Source organism: Kryptolebias marmoratus, linkage group LG4, assembly GCF_001649575.2.
Source record: "Kryptolebias marmoratus isolate JLee-2015 linkage group LG4, ASM164957v2, whole genome shotgun sequence".
NCBI lineage: Eukaryota > Metazoa > Chordata > Actinopteri > Cyprinodontiformes > Rivulidae > Kryptolebias > Kryptolebias marmoratus.
In genome coordinates, this window is record NC_051433.1 from 11,634,625 (window position 1) to 11,653,944 (window position 19,320).

General features: G+C 38.4%; 1 protein-coding gene across 1 annotated transcript; it reads right to left on the reverse strand.

Annotated features, from left to right (window-relative positions):
• Window positions 1-4,421: 4,421 nt before the first annotated feature.
• Window positions 4,422-18,831, reverse strand: LOC108231402 (macrophage-stimulating protein receptor-like). Its single transcript, XM_017408451.3, has 21 exons — window positions 18,667-18,831; window positions 16,760-18,051; window positions 13,441-13,617; window positions 13,231-13,350; window positions 12,971-13,141; window positions 12,694-12,860; window positions 11,242-11,371; window positions 11,019-11,155; window positions 10,707-10,886; window positions 10,478-10,577; window positions 10,138-10,368; window positions 9,849-9,995; window positions 9,579-9,741; window positions 9,404-9,493; window positions 8,785-8,994; window positions 8,589-8,669; window positions 7,854-8,035; window positions 7,600-7,709; window positions 6,653-6,818; window positions 6,432-6,568; window positions 4,422-6,314 (listed from the first exon to the last, which is right to left on the reverse strand). Exons 2-21 carry the CDS (start codon window positions 17,963-17,965, stop codon window positions 6,083-6,085), a joined length of 4,137 nt encoding a protein of 1,378 aa, XP_017263940.1. The 5' UTR covers window positions 17,966-18,051; window positions 18,667-18,831; the 3' UTR covers window positions 4,422-6,082.
• Between the last annotated feature and the right edge of the window lie 489 nt (window positions 18,832-19,320).

Sequence of the window (19,320 nt, forward strand, 5' to 3'; positions counted from 1 at the left end):
AGTTTAGCTTAGCTTATTTAGACAATTAGTTATCATTGTATCTTGTACCTGTCTGTAATTTTGTTTCTGTAACTTTGTCTGTAATTTTGTTCTGTGTTGTAAAGCACTTTGAGTCGCCTCGTGCTGAAAAGTGCTATATAAATAAATGTACCTACCTACCTACCTACTCGGAGAAAGATCCAGATGGCAAAACTGTGTGAGCTACACCCTGGACAGGTTGCAAGTCCATCACAGGGGCACACAGAGACAACCAATCATTCATGGACACACTCACACCTAGCGACAATTTAGAGTTACCAATTAACCAAACATGCATGTTTTTGGTCTGATTACTCAAATATCTGGAGAAAACCCATGCAAGCACGAGGAGAGCATTTGAGGTCTCAGCTGAGACCTTCTTACTGAAAAGTGACAGATCTAACCACTGTAATTGTTAAAGACATGATTTGTCTTACTTTTAGCACAAAACATCTTAAAAGAAAATGTAACAGTTGCAGTCAGCCAAGGTCTCAGGAAAAATAAGTTCACCTGAAGCTGGACTTTAACTTGAGTCCACACACTGCAGTGCTTCTCACACCCTAAACAGCCAGGGACTCCATGTGGACTCAGCTCTGATGTGTCAGTGTCTGAGTCGAGTGTTAGAGCTGATTACAGTGTCAGACAGCATTTGACCTTTTAAAATTTTAAAACTTTGTGGGCTGTACACGGCCTGCAGGACAACAGTTTCTGATCACTGACCTAGCATAAAGATTTCAAAAAAGACGGAGACAAAGGGAGTGGTGTGTAAAGAGAAGCAGGTGTAATAATCAGTCACCTAGTGGGCTGAGAGCAACAAGCAAAACTGATGCTTGACAAGATGCACAGATGTAAACTGTTAAAACATAAAGTGAAGAATCAGGAAGATGACCTTCAAACCTGAGAAAAAAAGTAAAACAAAACCTAAAGGGCATGACAATTACTGTATCAAACCTAATAATGTTATTTTCTATCATCAAGGAGAGTGATTTTTATTGCATGCTGTCATAAAATGCAGAAGATCAGGAGATCATGTAAGTGCCTGTGTGTGTTTGTACGCAAAATATTTCATGAGCCAGTGGATGAAATTTAGTGAAACTTTCAGAAAGTGAGAAAATGATCAAGGGATGTACATCTACAACTGATTCAAGATGGCCTCCAATAGTAATCAAACAGATTTCAATGAAATTCCAAAAAAGTAATCATCAGATGTACATCTACAAGTTATTATGTTCTGCAGTCTGTCCAGTTCAAGATGGCCTCCACAGCTAATGAACCTTAGCTAGCACAGAAACAGCTATATCTCAGTCAACTTTACAGATATTAAGCTAAAATTTGATGTGGTTCTACTTGAGAAATAATAGATTATATAAGATCTTTGTTTAAAACTTTGAGGTGCAAGGATGGCAGAAGATATGCGTTCTTTCAAGAAATGCTAGGATTTTAATCCAAGTTGATTTTAAATATGGTATTACTGAGGTTTCTATATTTAAAAAACTGAGGATAATAAGCGTTGGAGAAATGGCTGGAAAACCAAGGCAGTTATAAACAAACTTCTACAATTTTAATGTGTATCACTGAAAACCTGACACTAATTTTCTGTATAAAAATGGATTTTATATGTGTTTTTATATCAAATCAAATTATGAAAAGTAAAAATATAAATGATGACAATCTGTTTTATTAGAAGAAATCAATATTACTTTTCTCCACCCACCTCTACTGCATGACATACGGGTTAAAAAAGGCCGTCCAGTATGTAAGCATTTGGCTCACATTTAATTATAATAATCTACTAACATCCTCAGCACATGGTATCAATACTGTCACGCACATGCTCACTTTACGACCCACAAAATACACCTGCACACGGATGATGTGGATGGATGAAACTCCAAATGCAAAAGAAAAAGGAGTACAGTTACCTATGTGCCTGACCTTGTGTTTCAAAAGCTCTTTCACTGCACTGCAAATCTGTGTGTGCCTTTCAATGTACTCCCATCTGTGGAGATATTCACTCAGAGAGCAGAGACAGGAACAAACATAACACTTCTCTCCATCTGTGACCTCCCAAGTCCTCATTCTCGTTCTGAATGCAGTGCGACAATGAAGAGGAGCGAGGCAGAGGGAGGAAGATTGCCTCGCTATTCAGGCAGCTACTGACGGCACACAAGCTCAAGGATAGCAGATTCAGCTCGGGGAACAGAAGTGTCAGGCAACAAATCCACCAGATACTTTGCGCAAAAATCAATATCAACAAGTTAAAACTTAAAATATTCATTTACATACTGCTGGAGAACATAACATGTGGTTTGCCACGTCTTTAAATCTGGATATTTTAGTTTTTTGGATTACATTTTGCATTTTGAGAATGAAATATTTAGAAAAAGAAAAGAAAAATAGAAAGCTCTAAAGTTGAACTGTTGTTGCATATTTTACACAAGAAACCAGACAGCCAAACACTGTATAAATTTGTTAGTAAGCTGTAAAATATGCCCATTCTTGTTAGATTTTTATCATCTTTGCCCTGTATTTCTGTGCAGATTTATTCCGACCAGCATCTTGGAAACTCGGAGACCTTGAGCCGCAATGAAAAGCTTCAGACTGTGACTGCATTTTCAACACCTGCAATTCAAAACCGCAAGGAGTGGGTGAACAACAGTGAATCAAGTTCAAATTTTCTCACTCCTTCAAGCCATTTTTGTATATGGTGCAATGTGAATCATCTGATGCAAGGCATTTATGTTTACATATAACTGCAAGCCTGTTTATTAAAAAAAAAAAAAAAAAAAAAAGCAATTTTAGTTGTTGAACTGTGACGTTGTGTAACTGTTCAAATATCCAATTTTGTAGTGTTCTCTCTTTCAGTTTTTGGAGGACAAATCTGCATAAGTCCTGACAGGAAATAGTTTCTTTGGCTTGTTCATGGATCACACAACAGCTGCTGTATGATATTTCACAGATTTCAGCCCATCTCTGCACCAAACCAGGACAGTGTGAGGAAAAAAAAAGGTGTGAAATATTTATGAATATATATACAGCTGAAGACAACAAAAGGAATTTCAGACCAAACACTTAAGGGGAAAGCTTGCTGTTCAGTCCAGCGTCCCCCCTCCTCCCAAACTCACACACACACACTGAGCCACGCAATCGGGTTTAGTGTTTCTGTAAAGGGATGTGTTTCTGATTAGAAGAGAGCAAATTAAATTTTCTGTAGGTGCTTCACGATCATATATCTTTTTGGAAAATTCCCCTCACCAGGTTCTTGAGCTCAACATGTGTTTTCTGCGGCACTAGAGGAATTTTGAAGTTTGAAGTTTTAAAAAACAAAAACCCATGTGATGACCTTGATGTCTTTCATGCCACATTTGCATCATACTGGAGTCACTGTAAATTACACGTTTCCACTGAAACACTCCACATTCAAAACATCAAACTGTGCATTGGAAGGATATTTCTTTGAAAGGTACAAAACAGTAAACATAAGAGCAGCAGGACACACATTTATGACTCATGCCAGCCAAAGGCATTCCATTCAAGATAATGAAAACAAATTAATGAAATCACTAAGGCAATAAACAGTTTCTAAGTCCTCAACTAACTCCAACCAAAAGTATTAAAGGGATAGTTTAGTTTTTTTGAAGGGTTGATTTGTTGTTGTTGTTGTTTGTTTGTTTTTTATATCAATTTCAAAATATTTACAGCAGTTTGTGCAAAGATATTTAACGTTTACATTGCAGTAAAGTTTGCATTTCCAAGGTTATTCCAGCAGAATTATTATTCTACTTCTAACAAAAATGCAAAGGTCTGCACCAAACATGCTGTTTTTTAACCATGTAATGAGAAACAGACGGATATGTAGAGGTTTATAAAATAGCGTCAAAAAAGCCTCGTTCATCCACCCATCGATTTTCTTTATCCACTTCTCCTTTCCAGGTCGTGGCGAGCTGGTGTCCATCTCCAGCAGTCACTGTGCAAGAGACGGGGGACACCTTGGACATGTCGCAAGTTCATCACAGCAGCCTCACTCACACAAGCCATTATTTTGGTAATAGAGTCAAAAATTAAACTGTTTCCCTAAACTGATGTCGTTCAAGTAACCGTCTACAACAGGTGGAATGTTAATTGTTCATAAACTTCCCACAGAACCCCACTTCAAAAGACCTGATCTATCTTTTAAAATGATCTCTGTAATAGCATCATCGGATGTGGTATAGTAATAATCTGCTGTTTGTCTATATAGCATTCAAATTTGTGGTCACTAGATTTTTTTTAAGGCTTGAATCATTTTGAAAGATAGAATCTGTTAATAGACAAGCCATGTGTAGAGAAGACTTCATGCTTAAAGCAAATTAATGCAAAACGTTTGACGAAAAAAAAAAAAAATAATAATAGTCACAACTTTAGCTTTTTGAAGTCTTTTAGTCAAAATGTTATCTATGTAAAAACCAGAGCTTGTCATTTTTACTGCAATATTTTCAAACTCTAAAATGCGAGTGAATTCAAATCTTTTTTTAGATCCATAAATTATTCATAGAGAATATTTTAAATGGTAGATACACACAGATTAGGTGAATGCAGGTTTTACTCTGATGGGACGGGGTGGGGGGGTGTATAATTCAGAGAGTGTGTTTTTTCTCTCATCTACATAACAGAACAAAAGCTCTGCTGCCTCAGACTGGTGTCATTACCTTCAGCAGCAATTTCACTTTGAGCTTTGATGATCTACTTTCATGAGGAACTTTTGTACTGTTGCTCGTAAGTTTTTTTTTTAATGATAATAGATTTTTTTTTCTTTCAGTTTGGAGCATTCTGTTTTCTGCAAAGCCATCTTTTGGTTTCTTAATATTTATTAAAACTGAGGCAGGGACACTTCTTTAGGAGACACAAAGAGATGCATTTGTTATCAACATTTACTTATAAAAGACTCAGTGCAATCAAGTGAAAAGACATAGGAATAAGATCAGTTTAGAATAAAATAAAAAAAAAAACAGACATGCAGCAATGTCACTCGTCAAGTATATCATAACAAATCAGGTAAAAAGCTTTTCTGTTGTTTGTTGCTTTGGGTAAACTGTATTGCAATTAGAGTAAAAGAGTTCAACAGAAAAGAAATACTTTAATAATCCCCAAAAGGAAATTCAAATAAACTAATTGGTCTGAACGGGGATAGAATCTGCAACCTTAGTGTTTTTAGGACTACGCTCCAACCAGCTCAGCTAACTGGCCACAAACAGTCAGTTCTCACATTCTGAATTGCTTTAGATGATTGAAGGTGGTGTATATTTTTTAAAATTCTTGTAAGAAACAAGGCGGATCTATCCAGATTGTGTCATACTGAATGCTGTGTCATGTGGATCCAATTAAAAGTTGGAATTTGTTACATTTGCACAGCAGAGCACAGTCCATTTCGGGTTCAGATAAGTACCTTTTGTGCAACACCTATGTTTAGAAATTTCTCTCTAGGCCAGTTGTACCGCAAACCTTCACTGCAGCACTGACTCCGGTATCTCTAGACCAGAGGCTTTGGTTGCCCTCTACTGGTAAGATGAGTTCCTGAACAGCACAACAAGATCTGCATAGTTCAAAAGGTGCATATTTAATTATTCAGCATCCTGGTGTTACTTTTTGAAACTAATTTTTTTTAACAGAATTAATGATATATCCATGTATAATAAAAACAGATCTGAGCAGCAGTCAGTTTAACGGGTACATTTTCCAATGTGTTCTTGTATCGTCACGTACCAAAATGCACTATTTAACAATTCTGAGAACAAAGCCCCGATACATTCATTTTGTCTCATTTATGCTGGTGTGTCACAAAAAAACTAAACATTTCTTGTTGACTCTCGTTTTGCTGCAATTAAAAAAAAGGAGCCTGGATCAATAAAGGTCCAGTATCAGTTTGTCTCCAGTAAGAGCTTACAGTGTCTGCAGTGTTGTTGATCAGTAGTCAAGCGTTTCATGAACTCAGGTTTGAAGAAGGTCATCTGTGTTGGGTCGTTTTTTTTCCAGCTCTAATCTCATATTTCTCATCCTTGTTAAGGAGTCTTGCCCTGTTGCATCCTCAGCTTGCTGCGTTACTGTCTGATTCCAAGTCTGAGGCCTCTAGCTCATCCGCAGAGCCTGTCAGAGAGGGGTACGGCCTCGGCTTATCTAAGTTGATGTAGGTAACCTTCAGATTAATGTAGTGCTCTCCTTCCAGAAAGGAAAGGATGTGGTCTACTTCTGTGACCAGGCTGTGGAAGCTGGGTCTGCCCTCAGGCTCCGGGTTCCAACATGCCAACATAATTGCATAACTGTGGAAATAATAATATTACAAAATCATTAAATAGGAATTTGAAAAAGTAAAAATGCAAGCAGACTAGTTAACTACTGAATGATGGCAAACAGAATTTGAAATCTGGTATGCTTACAGAGTATCTGGGCAGTACTGTGGCTGTGGAAGCCGACGCCCCTTCAGCAAGTAGTATGTGATGTCATAGGGGTCCACGTTTGGATATGGACTGGCTCCTCTGGTTATCAGCTCCCACAACAAGACGCCGTACGACCACTGAACAACAAACACATTTGTGACGTATTACAGGTACAAATGAAAATGTCTATGTAAATAAATCACACACACACAGACACTCACCACGTCGGACTTTGTTGTGAACTTTTGTGTCTGGAGGCTTTCTATGGCCATCCACTTCACCGGTAGTTTTGCCCTTTTATGATTTTGAATGCTGTAGTACTCCTTGTCGTAGATGTCCCTTGCCATGCCAAAGTCAGCTACCTTCGCTGTGAAGGTTTCATCCAGCCTGGAAAGAGAAAACAAGAGAAGGATATTCTCCCTTACCCAAATGTTTTGTCTCAAAATCAGAGGTTCTAAAATTAAAAGAAAAAAAACACACCAATCAGACAACAAAAATCTACATTTTACTAAAGTGTCTATGTTTGCTTTTTATCTTACATAGATCATATATCTCCACAATCTAGCCTTTAATTTATGTATTTGTCTTCATTTGGGCTGCACAATTTAAAAAAAAAGAATTGTGACGTGCACTACATCCCTGGAGTGCAGACAATATGGCAGTTCCCCTTAAATCAGGTCCTGGATTAATTCAAATCCAAACAACATGAGGAGACAGGAACATTTGGTCTCTGTGGTCTAGTTATTTGATTATGTTATCTTAAACCTTGTTTCCTGTTTTATTTATTTTTTGTTAATGTTTTTCCCTTGCTTCCTTTTTATACCTTTTGTCAGGTTCCAAGTTGTTAATCAGCATACCTGGCCTGTGTTTGTCATTATATTACCTCAGTATACTGTATATGCTGGACAGACTCAGGTTTTCAGAAACTGTTTTGTCAGATTCTTGTTCCTTTTCCTGGTCTTGCTTAGTTTCAGTTAATTATTATGTTTAGTCTGTTTCACCTTAGTTAATCTTGCATTAATATACCTTGCTTTGGATTTCCTGACACGGCTACCTACAGCCTCCTCCTGTGTGCCTGCATTTGGGTCTTTCAACAGCCACAACATAATCAAAAAAGCCATTCACTGACATGTCAGAAGGCAGTAATCAGTGTTTGATTCACACTCACATGCAGTTCCGTGCAGCCAGGTCTCTGTGAACAAACTTCTTTTGAGCTAGGTACTCCATTCCCTTGGCAACCTGAAGCCCAAAGCCAATCAGGTCCTTCACTGTTGGGTTCTGTGAGGGACAGACAACTTATAATCAAAGACAACTACTTCCTAGATCACTTTCTGAAAAATCAAAACCATCTACAGCAAATAATCCATGTCTTAACCATTTCTTTTTTTTTTTTTTTCAGAAGGTTTCATTCTGTTGACTTACCCTCTGCTCGGACCGGATAAAATGACGCACATCTCCGTGCTGCATGTAAGGCAGAACCACCAGAGGGAGTCCTTCTTTGGGCAGCATGATGCCCAGCAGCGACAGTATGTTGGGGTGGTGGAATTCTTTCATGATGATGCCCTCTCTGAGGAACTGGTCCACCTCACCCAAATCTGTGATTCCTGTTTAAAAAAAAACATTTTTTTTTACACAAAGCACCTCTACAAGAGCTCAAAGAAGCCATTTTTGGAAATACTCAGAAGAAAGTGTGGGCAGTTTAATCTGGACTGCAGGAGACGAGCTGTCACAGTGAGAAACACCTTCTGGGCAGATGTGATAATAAATAAATATTTAGCAATATAACAAAAGAATGGAGGAAGCTGCCAAATGACAGATTTGTCCTGATATATCAATACTGCATGTATGTACACAAAAAAAGAGTAGAAAGCAGCTTATAGGCAGCAGTTCTTATAGCCCACAGACATGCAAAAAGAAAAAAAGAAAAAGCAAATGCTGCATAAGTTTTGCTGTTACATTTGCACACGGTCTCCTCTGCTGTTCTTCATGAGATTTTACAAGGGGGCCGGTCGGAAAATATCTGTAAGTATTCTGGAATGAATCCTGTAGATGTTAATGTTCTTTCTTTATTTTATTTATCACATCTAAATAACTCTTTATAACTATCATGCATGCATTAACATAGCTCTAATGATCATTTCCTTCATAAGCACTTACTGTTTAATGACTTGACAGCGCAGTGAGTCTCTTGCTTATTGCTATCTATTAGGTATCCATGATAAACTGTGCCAAAATGACCTGTATGAAAATAAAGGATGGTTGGATGAAACGACAAAAAGAAAAAATATATATTTACACATATTGTTGTAGAGGCACAAAAGAGAAAAATGCAGGCAAAGAATTAGAGACTAACCTTTTCCAATAATTTGGTTCTCCTCTATTCTGAGCATCTCTGCAGGAATCAGCACATCTTTAACCTCTTCAAGCAGGTCAGAACTTAAGCTTACCATTGAGATATTTTCACCTGGCATCAAAGGAACAGCTAGATGATCATAGCTGGCAGAGTATAATAAACCTTGAAAAGCAATTCCTCCTGAGCCTGATGTATGGTTGGACAGTCGTGCTGACAAAAACAAACAAACAAAAAAAAAACATTCTTAGATGAAGAGCATAAGGGTTAAATGTAATGCACTGTAGATTTCTTTGTACTATAAAAATAGATGATGAAATGTCACTTTGAGTAAACATATTTTATATGCTTTTATTGTTCTGTCCTAAATTTTAAAGAAGTTACTTGCATAACATATATATATATATATATATATATATATATATCTTCAAAAACAATTAGATTGATTCCTTTTAACATCTGGAATTACATATTTGCATTGTGACATAGATATAGGATTTAAATGAGTTGTTTTACACTTCACACAGCATTCCATCTCTTCTGGAAACAGTCACACCAGTGTAGAATATTGCAGTAATTTATTCTCAATATAGTTCAGATTTTATGAATTTGGATGCTTCACCTCGTCTGTAGTCTTCTGTCAAAAATGAGTCAAGATGACGGGCTTCGCGGCTCCGGGACAATGTTGCTGATAAACGGTTCTCTATGTTAGCTGAAAGAACAAGTTTATTATATATATTATTATATATATATATTACATTAATATATATAGTAAAGGCAAAGGGAATCTTTGTCACCTCTTTTTTTACTTCTTAAATGCTTCATCACAATCAATGCAAGGCCAGCACCTACTACCAGAGCAAGGATAACTCCCAGGACAATGCCTGCAATCACAGTGGAGTAGTTGGTTTTGTCATACACCACCACACCCACATCATAATCTTCTCCATTCACAGACACCTACAGTGGTGGGGAAAAAAAATATTTATTCTTGTTAATTAATACAGCTAATTTTGTATCAGTTTGATTATTTTCTAAATGAATACTTAAAAAGCAGATTTTCTTACTGTGACAGGTAATCCCTCACTGGGGATAACCAGGCCTTTTGCAATCCTGCAGGTCAGCTCATTTGACAGAATCTGAACATTGCAAAACTCACCGCCGATGCTCATTGTTACGTTCATGCATTTACTCACTGATTGAAGATTGTTATGCTGTTACACACATGGAAAAAAAGGTAAAATGTTAAAGCATAAGTGACAACTAGTACTTTGTGTAGTACACTATTGTACTTAAAAATGCATTAATTAATATTCTGATACAGTATTGTTGGTATAATAGGTCAAACTGTCCTACATGCAGTGAAACCTCAGTTTCTTCTGGTTTCAGATGTAAAATGCGGTCATGGGACTCAAAGGGGATGACTTCGGCATCTGGGTGGTAGACAAAACCTTTGCTCAAGAGGTAACTTTTTCCATCTAATTGAAGAGAAATCACTCCTGTGTCCACCTTTTCCTCTGGCACATCTACTAGAAAGGCTGGGGCCCAGCACTCCATGTGTGTGGCATTTCTTGAGCCATTGCATACCTCAGGAAAGATAAACACATAACAGCCTGTTTGAAACTGCATACAAATCATTTTAAGTAGACTGAAAATACTATTAAAATTAAACCGTTCAAACAATCACAAGACTTACTTGCTGATGAGACTTTGTTGGATCATTTTTGGGAGTGTACTGAACCACAACATTGTGAGCCGAGTCAAGATTCTGACCCGCTATTACCAGCTTGGAGCCTCTGTGAGGTGATATAAGTGTCCCAATAACACCATGATGATCTTATTAGCAAACACTTCCATTCTAATAATATACTTGGGAGTAGATTTAAGACTGACAGTGCAATAAAAGTTTTAAGTCGGTGTCCCACCTTCGGAAACTACAGAGGGGATAAACAGATGTTATGTCAGGATTCTTCTTGTAGAAGAATTTCTTATTGGTGGTAATTTTAAGGCTGTCAATAAAGACTTCCACCGGTACTTCGCCGACACTTTCTGCAGCTGCTGTGTTACAGACGATTGAAGACAAAACTCCTGTGTCTTCAAGAACACTGAAAGCAAAATAAAACATAGATACAACATGTATGATACCCCACAACTTAAATTAATTACAGTAAATCTCTAAAGTCGCTGCAATAAATACTGTATGTTCTATCTGTCATTAAGATATAACCATGGCTCACTGTGGATTCATGCACTCTATGCCTCCAAAAAAGACTTCTCTTTGTATCCCGGAGTTGAGATATTTTCCTGTTAGTGTGACTGTTGTTCCTCCAAGCTCAGGTCCAAAGTCAGGCTCGATGTCTGTTATGCTGGGCACCTGAATAATGGAAGAACAGATGTATCACTTTCAAAATCTCCTTTTCATGAATAAGTTTTTCATCAGAAAATAGCAGCCATTCTCACCACAAAAGAAAAGCCAGAAATCTGAGCTGTGCCTTTGATTGAGTAGCGGCCCTCCACTTCTCCCTCGTGCACTTTCAGAGTGATGTTCAGGTTGTGGTCTGGCATTTTTTCTTGAGTTTTGCAAACAAGCCTGTATAAGAAGTACAAGTAATAATGTTTTAACTATATTCCAGCAAAGATAATAAGATAAATACGTATAACATGTTGTCCAAAATGTATAATAGGTTCAGATGTAAAGTTTCATGACATGACATAGTTGAACATTGTTTAATCAAAACAGAGGGGTTTCATTTTTAGGGTCTGAGAATAATTCTTTAACAGCAAATGACTAAATAACCTAAAACTCATATGAAGATATTTTACAGATATTGAGGAAATTTGCAAGAACATTTTTCACAAAAAAAAAAAAAAAACACTGAATGTTTCTCTAGGTTCACAGCTTGCAAGCAAAGCAGCTTTTATTGTGCAAAATAAGTTATATTTCCTATATTTTATATTGTCTGCTGTGCATGATAAGCGTGTGAATCTATTGCTCCGAGAGCCCTGCAACAGCAACCATTTACTGCAATAACAGAAAGACTGCTAAGTAGAATGCAAGTATTAAAGTACTCTAAGTTGTATTTTCCACTGAAATTTGTAGAAGTATAACATAACTGCCTAACAAATATGATTTAATAACAGCTAAAGTAATTTGAACCTAATGAAACTGCCCTAAAATTTTGAATACTAGTTTAAAAAAAGAGCAGCAAAATGAACTTTCTATCTAAATATCAACACTGTCTGCATAGTCCTTAAAACCTTGACCAAACAGTATTTTACAGCATCAGCAGGTTTCATAAACTGACTGTGCACCTAGGGATTAATAAAGTAATGCTCTATTAAGTTACTTGTTTACCTTAGGACCAAACGTGCTGCTGCATGTGTCTCCTCACACTCCTTCATTCCTTTACTGTACTCTGAGGTGTCTCTGCTCCACATATTCTTGCACAATTTATAAAATATTAGCTTTTGTTGGAGGTCTGTTGCCAAATCGCTTTCATATTATTGACGCAGCTTCAGGAGACTAATACGCTACTTTCTGTTCACCGCCGCTGGGCTCATCCCTTAATGGAGAACCGGTGCACAGCCGGTGAACCAGCAGACAACATTTGGCCCTTTGCTCTGAAACAGCCCTGCCTGTTTGTATCAGCCATATGGCGGAGAAGTTGCTCTCGCCGCTGGATCTAAGCAGGGCATCTGGCATAAACGCCACTTTTCACTCCGCGTGCTGTTAATTGCGTTAGAGTGCAAATCACGTAGGCCCACTCTCAACATGTTATTGTGTGTGCTGGGAAACTTAAATGCATTGTGTCATTACATCAACATTGAGATACGGCCTTTTGTGTGCAAAAAAGCAAATCTTCCACCAATATTATTGTGTAAGATATGATAAGACACAGCCCTACTACAAACCTTTCACTGCTGCTCTTCTCAGGCAGGACAGCACACAAAGTCCCAGAACCCACTGTGGCAACGTGAGTTTTCCCATCGATTATGGCCGGTTGCTGAGGAGACTGAAACTCTAAACCACACAGCACCAATTCTGTCTCCCCACCCGCAGGAGCTATTTTTGGAAAAAACTACAAAACAAAACGCACATACTGTATGTCACATCAACACTCTGCATCTCAGTGCACCGACTTATTTAGTTTGAATTAAACTGGGTAATTACATATAGCGTCTTAGCTACCTCGGTTATGACAGGTGCACAAGACCCTTTATCCCACTGTGAGGCACACTCGTGCTTCCTGGAGCAATGTCCTGAACACCAGCCGCAGTTCATAAATCGTGGAGCTGACTGACACGAGGGACATGTCAGAAAATGAGCGCACCCAGGTCCTGCAGAGGGCACTCTAAACATCTTAATTAGAAACAGAAAAAAGTGAGAAATCAAAATGGGGGGAGAAAAAAAAAAACTCCTGTAATTGCTGCAGATTTTAGAAACCACACCTTATTTCCAGTCACAAAAAGAAGCCAATCCTCTGAGTGCACAGCAGCTGTCCTGGATATTGCTGTCTCTCCCAGCGAATAGTTGGCAAAAACAATTGGCCTGTATAGTGTAAGAATCACCTAAAAAAGTGACGAGACAGAGAATACACTTTTATATGTTTAGCATATTCGCACTGCAGCGCTCCAGCTAAAGCAATGACATGTTGTTACCTGCAGTATCCTGCCATCTGAGGTGCCAAAATGTCCAATTGTGTGATCTCCAATCGTGCTGACCAGAACAGAAGTGAAGAGGACGCCTCTCATCTGGCTGTTGAACAGGTCCAGTCTGTAGTGTGGCTTTGACACCAGTGTGGGCTTGTTAGTGCACGTGTGATTCCCTTCAGAGTTCTGTACAAGTGGGAGAATCACAGTCACACAAAGTCAGCTTTAAGAATTCACGCGCTTTCAAAATCAACGCCACCTTGTGTCTGTCATTATCAGCTTTATGTTCCTTAAACAGATATATGCAGAATTTACATGGAGCAGGTTGGGGAGAAGGATAAAGAGAATAAACAGACTTTAATCCTTCATTTAAAGGGGAAGCCCTCTCCCTGAGAGTTTTTAAACATCCATCAGTAATGATCCCATTATGTTGACTTGATTACTGTTTTAAAGTGTGTTTCATTTGGAACTGAAACTAGACTTTATATACTTAAGGACTCATAAAAACGTTCTTTACAGATTTTTTTTTTACTTGCTGGCAGAGCATTAGACATCAATGTTAAAAGAAGCTGATTTTTCAAAGGTTCAGGATGTGGTGGACTAACAGGAAACATTCCATTGCAAAACCTTTGTCTGATAGTTGCTGTTTTGTCATGCCCCTACATGCACAAAGTTACCCATTCCTTATTTTTAAGACTGCTGTGTGATATATATTTTCCAACTGACTGCATAAAAATAAAACACATAAACCTCCCACCTCATCACTATGAAAAACAGGTTTTATCCCACAGCTATATGTAATCACCCCTTCAACAGACACTCATCAACTTTTACAGCCTGTTCATTCACATTATATCAATGACAAAAATTTTAATTCACTGTTGAGTTTCAGGTCAGTGTAGATATACATTACTCTTCAGTATTCCTCAGTGGCTCTTTCTGTCATGTGTAGACACAACTTTAGCTCATCTCCTGAGTTTAGGAGCCTTCTTATGCCTGAATGACTCATGGGTTGAGCAGGTTAACAAACAAAAACATTTCTCGAAAAATGGTCAGGTACCGGACTGAAAATCAGTAACAAAACCAAATTCCAAAGAAAAACTCTGAAAGATCTTCAGAAAGCCTGAAGAAATGTTACTTCATCCTTAAACACTTTAAAGGATTACGAGGTCTGACTCCTTGGAAGCAAATTATAAAGAAATGGAGGGCTGACTCGAGACTTTTGCACAGTTGTTTACAAGTCATGTTATGTTTTCTTATGCTTTGTCTATATGCGTTCTTGAGTTTTTATATTTGCTTTAACTCCAGCTGTTGCAAAACGGAAATACCATCTCCAACAAAATATTTTTTATTTCCTCCAAATGAATCTCATTTCCGATTAAGATAAAGTGCACTGTCCAACATTGACCCTCCCTTTGAAACTCCGCCATTTATCAGTAGGATTTACAATTTGTGTGCGTTGGCACTTAAGCTTGTAGGTGTAGGAATGCCTGCGAGAGTTCAAAGTACACAGATGGATGTCCATAAAAGGGAGAAAACCACACCTTTTATCTGAAGTAGGAACTCTGTCTAGATTTACTGGGCTGGAGCAGCCTAGTAGGATGTGTTTGAATTGGGCAACTTTAACTAATACATACTGGAAGAGGAAAGAGGGTGAAAAAGTAAAAAATAATCCAGCAACCCTTGTGATCTACAGAGCACCTTTCAACTTGAGATCCCTGAGCAGGGTGAGGATCAGAATATGAACCAGTTCGGTACTTAAAGAAAGTTATTCTTTAGAGCAGAGTTTTTACCTAATTGTCTTCAGTCACTTCTTCCTTTCAGCCCTTATAAGTTAAGTATTAAAACATAATAATGAAACTAACTGGAAACATTAATCTTAGTGTAAACAGTGTGCATTGAATCTGAAAGTACACATCTGATGAAAGGTTTTTTTTAGAGCAGCGTTTTGAACAGTCACCGGATCTCTGTGACAGACAGAAACTTGAGACTGAAACAAAAGTAGAGAAATTATGTGACAGCGCTACATTACTGACTAAGTCACTTCTTCCAGTTTCCTTATCTGGAATTGCTCACCCTTTCTATTGCTCTCTCACAAACAACACACACAGAATCCCTCCTCAAAAGCAGCAGAGGCTCCTGAGCAGAAATATTAGTGGGACAGACATTTGTTTCCTGTAAAACAAACCACACGAACTTTACAATTTCTGCTGAAAAAGACAGGATTATAAGGTATTTAATATTGTTTTGTTTTGTTTTGTTTTTGTGGACAATGTTGTTTTCTCTTTGAGTCTCGTGAAAACAGTCCAGTCTAATAAATAAATCTGAGGAGGAGAATTTTGAATTTCAACTGCGTAAATTAAAACAGACAGTCAGGTACACGGCTTTCTGTATTGGATTTATAATTTGAATATAAATAATACTTCTACAATAATAATCCTTATTAACAAAGATAAAAAGAGACGGGGGAAAAAAAACAATGTTGAACTCTAAAATCTATAAAACTCTAAAACTCTAAAACCTATAAAACTGAAGAAGTGGTCCATGCATATAAATTCACCCCTTTTTGCTTGAAAGCCCTAACCATTACATCCAGAAACCACATAATTTGTCAGATTACCCACAGATGGATCTTATTTAAATGTAGATAAACACAGAAAACAGGCCTACCATGTTGAAGAAATAGTCCTGTTGTATATCTCCTCTCTGTCTTTAGTTTTCTGTGTTCAGCTCATGTCCTGTGTCAGGATCTGTGGGTTTTTTTTGTTTGTTTTTTAGTTATTTTTGGTATTTTTTGTGTTTATTGTTAGGTTTAATTTATGTCATCTTATGTTTATTCCTGTTTCCTCTGTGTTTCCCTGTGCCACCTGTTTATTTCCATTGTAATATTATTGCTTTATTAGATCTTTCAGTTGTTTTCTTTTTTAATTTCTCCAGTTCTATTTCTTCCACAAACCGTCACATCTGCTCTGTCCAAGCAACTGCCTAATAATTTATCTTCTAAATTTAGCCTCACAAATAGATTGTTAAACAAAAAAAAATCACTGTTGGACATAACAGGTTTTGCTTCACCTGCATTTGATAAGATCACATGAGGTCCAGGGTTAGTAGTGGCTGTATCAGTGAGCTAAAACCAGCACAATGTGTCCACGGGGCGGTCAAATGCAGGCGGGGACCAGTCCCAGCCAATAACTGCATGACAACTGTGTGAAATGTTTGAAACCCTTATAAACCTGTCCGCTGCATTGTTTGTCTGGACAGGTCCCTTCCTGTTTGAGGGTGAACAGTGCATGACTTTGATGGCATGTAGGTGTAAGCAGTTACTCACTTCATGTGGGCAGTTCTCACACCGCTGGAAGTGACAGAGGCCTCTGGACAGCTGCTCCGTGCCTGCGCTGCAGCACGACTCCACGCCCATCTCAATTGCATGGTTGACTTTAGCCAAAGAGAAGGCACACAGGGCCGAGTTTTTCTGAGGTACGCCTTGCTCGTCGACCTTTGCGAACACCCCGTACAAAACGTCGTCATCCACCTTGAGCCCCAGCTCGTCGGCCAGATCTCGACCTGGTCGTCCAAAGTGTGCGGCCTGCAGCCCGTTGTACACAATGTCCCTGAAATCTTCCCTCCGTCTCCTCCGGCGCTTCGGTTCGTAACGGCACTCCAAGACCACCTCTCTGTACAACTGTACTTCTGAATTTGAAATAGGCAGTCGCCCCAGACGGGTCTGCAAGGCTGAGTTGCTCTTGAATGGATTTTCCCTCTGCAGGGACAGAAAGTAAACAAACTCCCTGGTGGAGAAACTGTAGATGTAGTCTATGCTGTAAGAGTTACGTAGACCGGGCAGCACCGTGAGGCCTTCCGAGATCATGTCAAAGCCATCCTCAGTGGCAAGTGGCCTCAGCACTGAAATGGACCTCCTTGGATAATTCTGTGTCACTTTGTCATTAATGGAAGCTGCTACAAAAAACAGTGACGTCGATCCTTGTTCGGTGATAATGACTTTGGTGCCAAGAGGGCTGGCCAAACAGTCAGGACAGCTTTGACGAGAGTTTCTATCTTTCTTGTAAAGACATTCAGGCGCAGTTTGTGGACGATCAGTGTCAATAAAGTAACAGATCCCATGCTGAGTACTTCCACAAATGTACAAGTACGGCAAGACAACTCCAAGCGGATCAAAAAGAAGAACCTCGTTGTCTGTGTCTACTGGATCCTCGGGATCAGTTTTTATGTCACACGCCTGGCAGGTCTGACAGTCAGGACTCCCCACAGGTCCGGTTTTCACCTCCCATTTTTTTGTCATAGAATTATCAATTGCCACTATAGCATTCTGGTACCCAAGATACACCTCCGTTGGTGGGGATTCAAAGTTTGTAGCGATATTCTGAATGGGTTTCTCTGTTTCAAAGAAGGGGAGAGAGTATTCTACATCGAAATCCACTGTTTCACGAGGAGCAGAGGGACACGTATGCTCTCCTGAGGAGGTTCGTGTTTGGATCCATATGCATACTATCAGCAAGGCAGTCAAAGTGACCATCTCCACTGGAACTGTGAATGAACGCTACCTACAAAACACTTTCCAAAAAGAGAACATTCTGGAGACGCAGCATGAAGAGGGGAAACCTGTGAGAGAAAACAGAGAAGGAATGTTGAGATTTAACAGACAGAGGCCTGTAGCTTTTATTTCCCACATTTAACAGAGATCCACTACGGCTACAGAGGGGGTGGATAATGTAAACGGTTAAGATAAATTAATCTGCAAAAAACAGAGCAGAGAGATGAGGAAAGAGGAGGGAAATTACTATCAGTTTGTGTTATCATTCCTCAGTCCACATTTAAACAGATTCGACCCTTTCAAATGAAGCAGGTGGAAAATATTAGTGCGATTATCTGAAAATAACTTGAATAAAAGATAAAACCCAAAGGGGGAAAGCGACTTGTCACAACATGTGGAGCAACCGAAACTTTTAGGCCTACACAAACAAATAAAGGGTGAATGGCAAAGACAGTTTGCGGATTTAATATTAGCTTATTATCCATCTGCATATAGCCATGACACTGGAATTAAAAAGTAACATTTTGAATTATTTAAAATAATCGTCCTATAATGAGTTTTGATTACATATGTTTACATTTAAAATGAAGAGGAAAGAGGGATTAAGACGATGGCCTGTTAATTACCGCATAGTAAACATAGTTTTAAACCTCCACAATGAAAGTAAATAAAGAAATCCCTACCTTGTTTGGAAAAGAAAGAAATGCCTCAGAGAAGCCGATTTAAATGTTGTTCCCCTCGGGACGGACTCGAAACGAGAAAAATGTTTTCACTGTAAAAAAAAATCTCCACACTCCGTATTCACCTGACCGCCTCCCAGTTTCACCGTCAGCCTCTGTGCCGTCTGGGCCAGAACCGACGGCGAAATGAAAGTTACCCGCTGTCCGAAAACAGAGACCGGACGTGCGCCTTCAAAATAAAAGCGCACCTGCGCTCCCAAACAAAGGTTTTAGTGTAAGAGCTAAATGAGAATCAACCTTTAATTCATCTACAAGGTAACGAGGGAATACGGAAGCTGAGCAAATTGCTTCAAAGCATACAGATAGACTGGTTTGAACTCTATAAAGCCTGATTTGTACAGGTATGAGTCTATTCAAGGCTATAGCAACACAAATAAAAATTTCAACAAGAAAAACTTGATTAAAAACTATAATTTTTGTGTGTAAGAGAAGTAAAGTTTTTTATATATATATATATATATATATATATATATATACATATAAAAATGTGTCTTTGTCCAACTTTTGCTCAGCGTGTTTATATATAGGCTACATAACACAAAAAGTAAGGACATTTGTGTTTGGTTGTATATTTCTTTGTTGTAATGAAGATTCTTG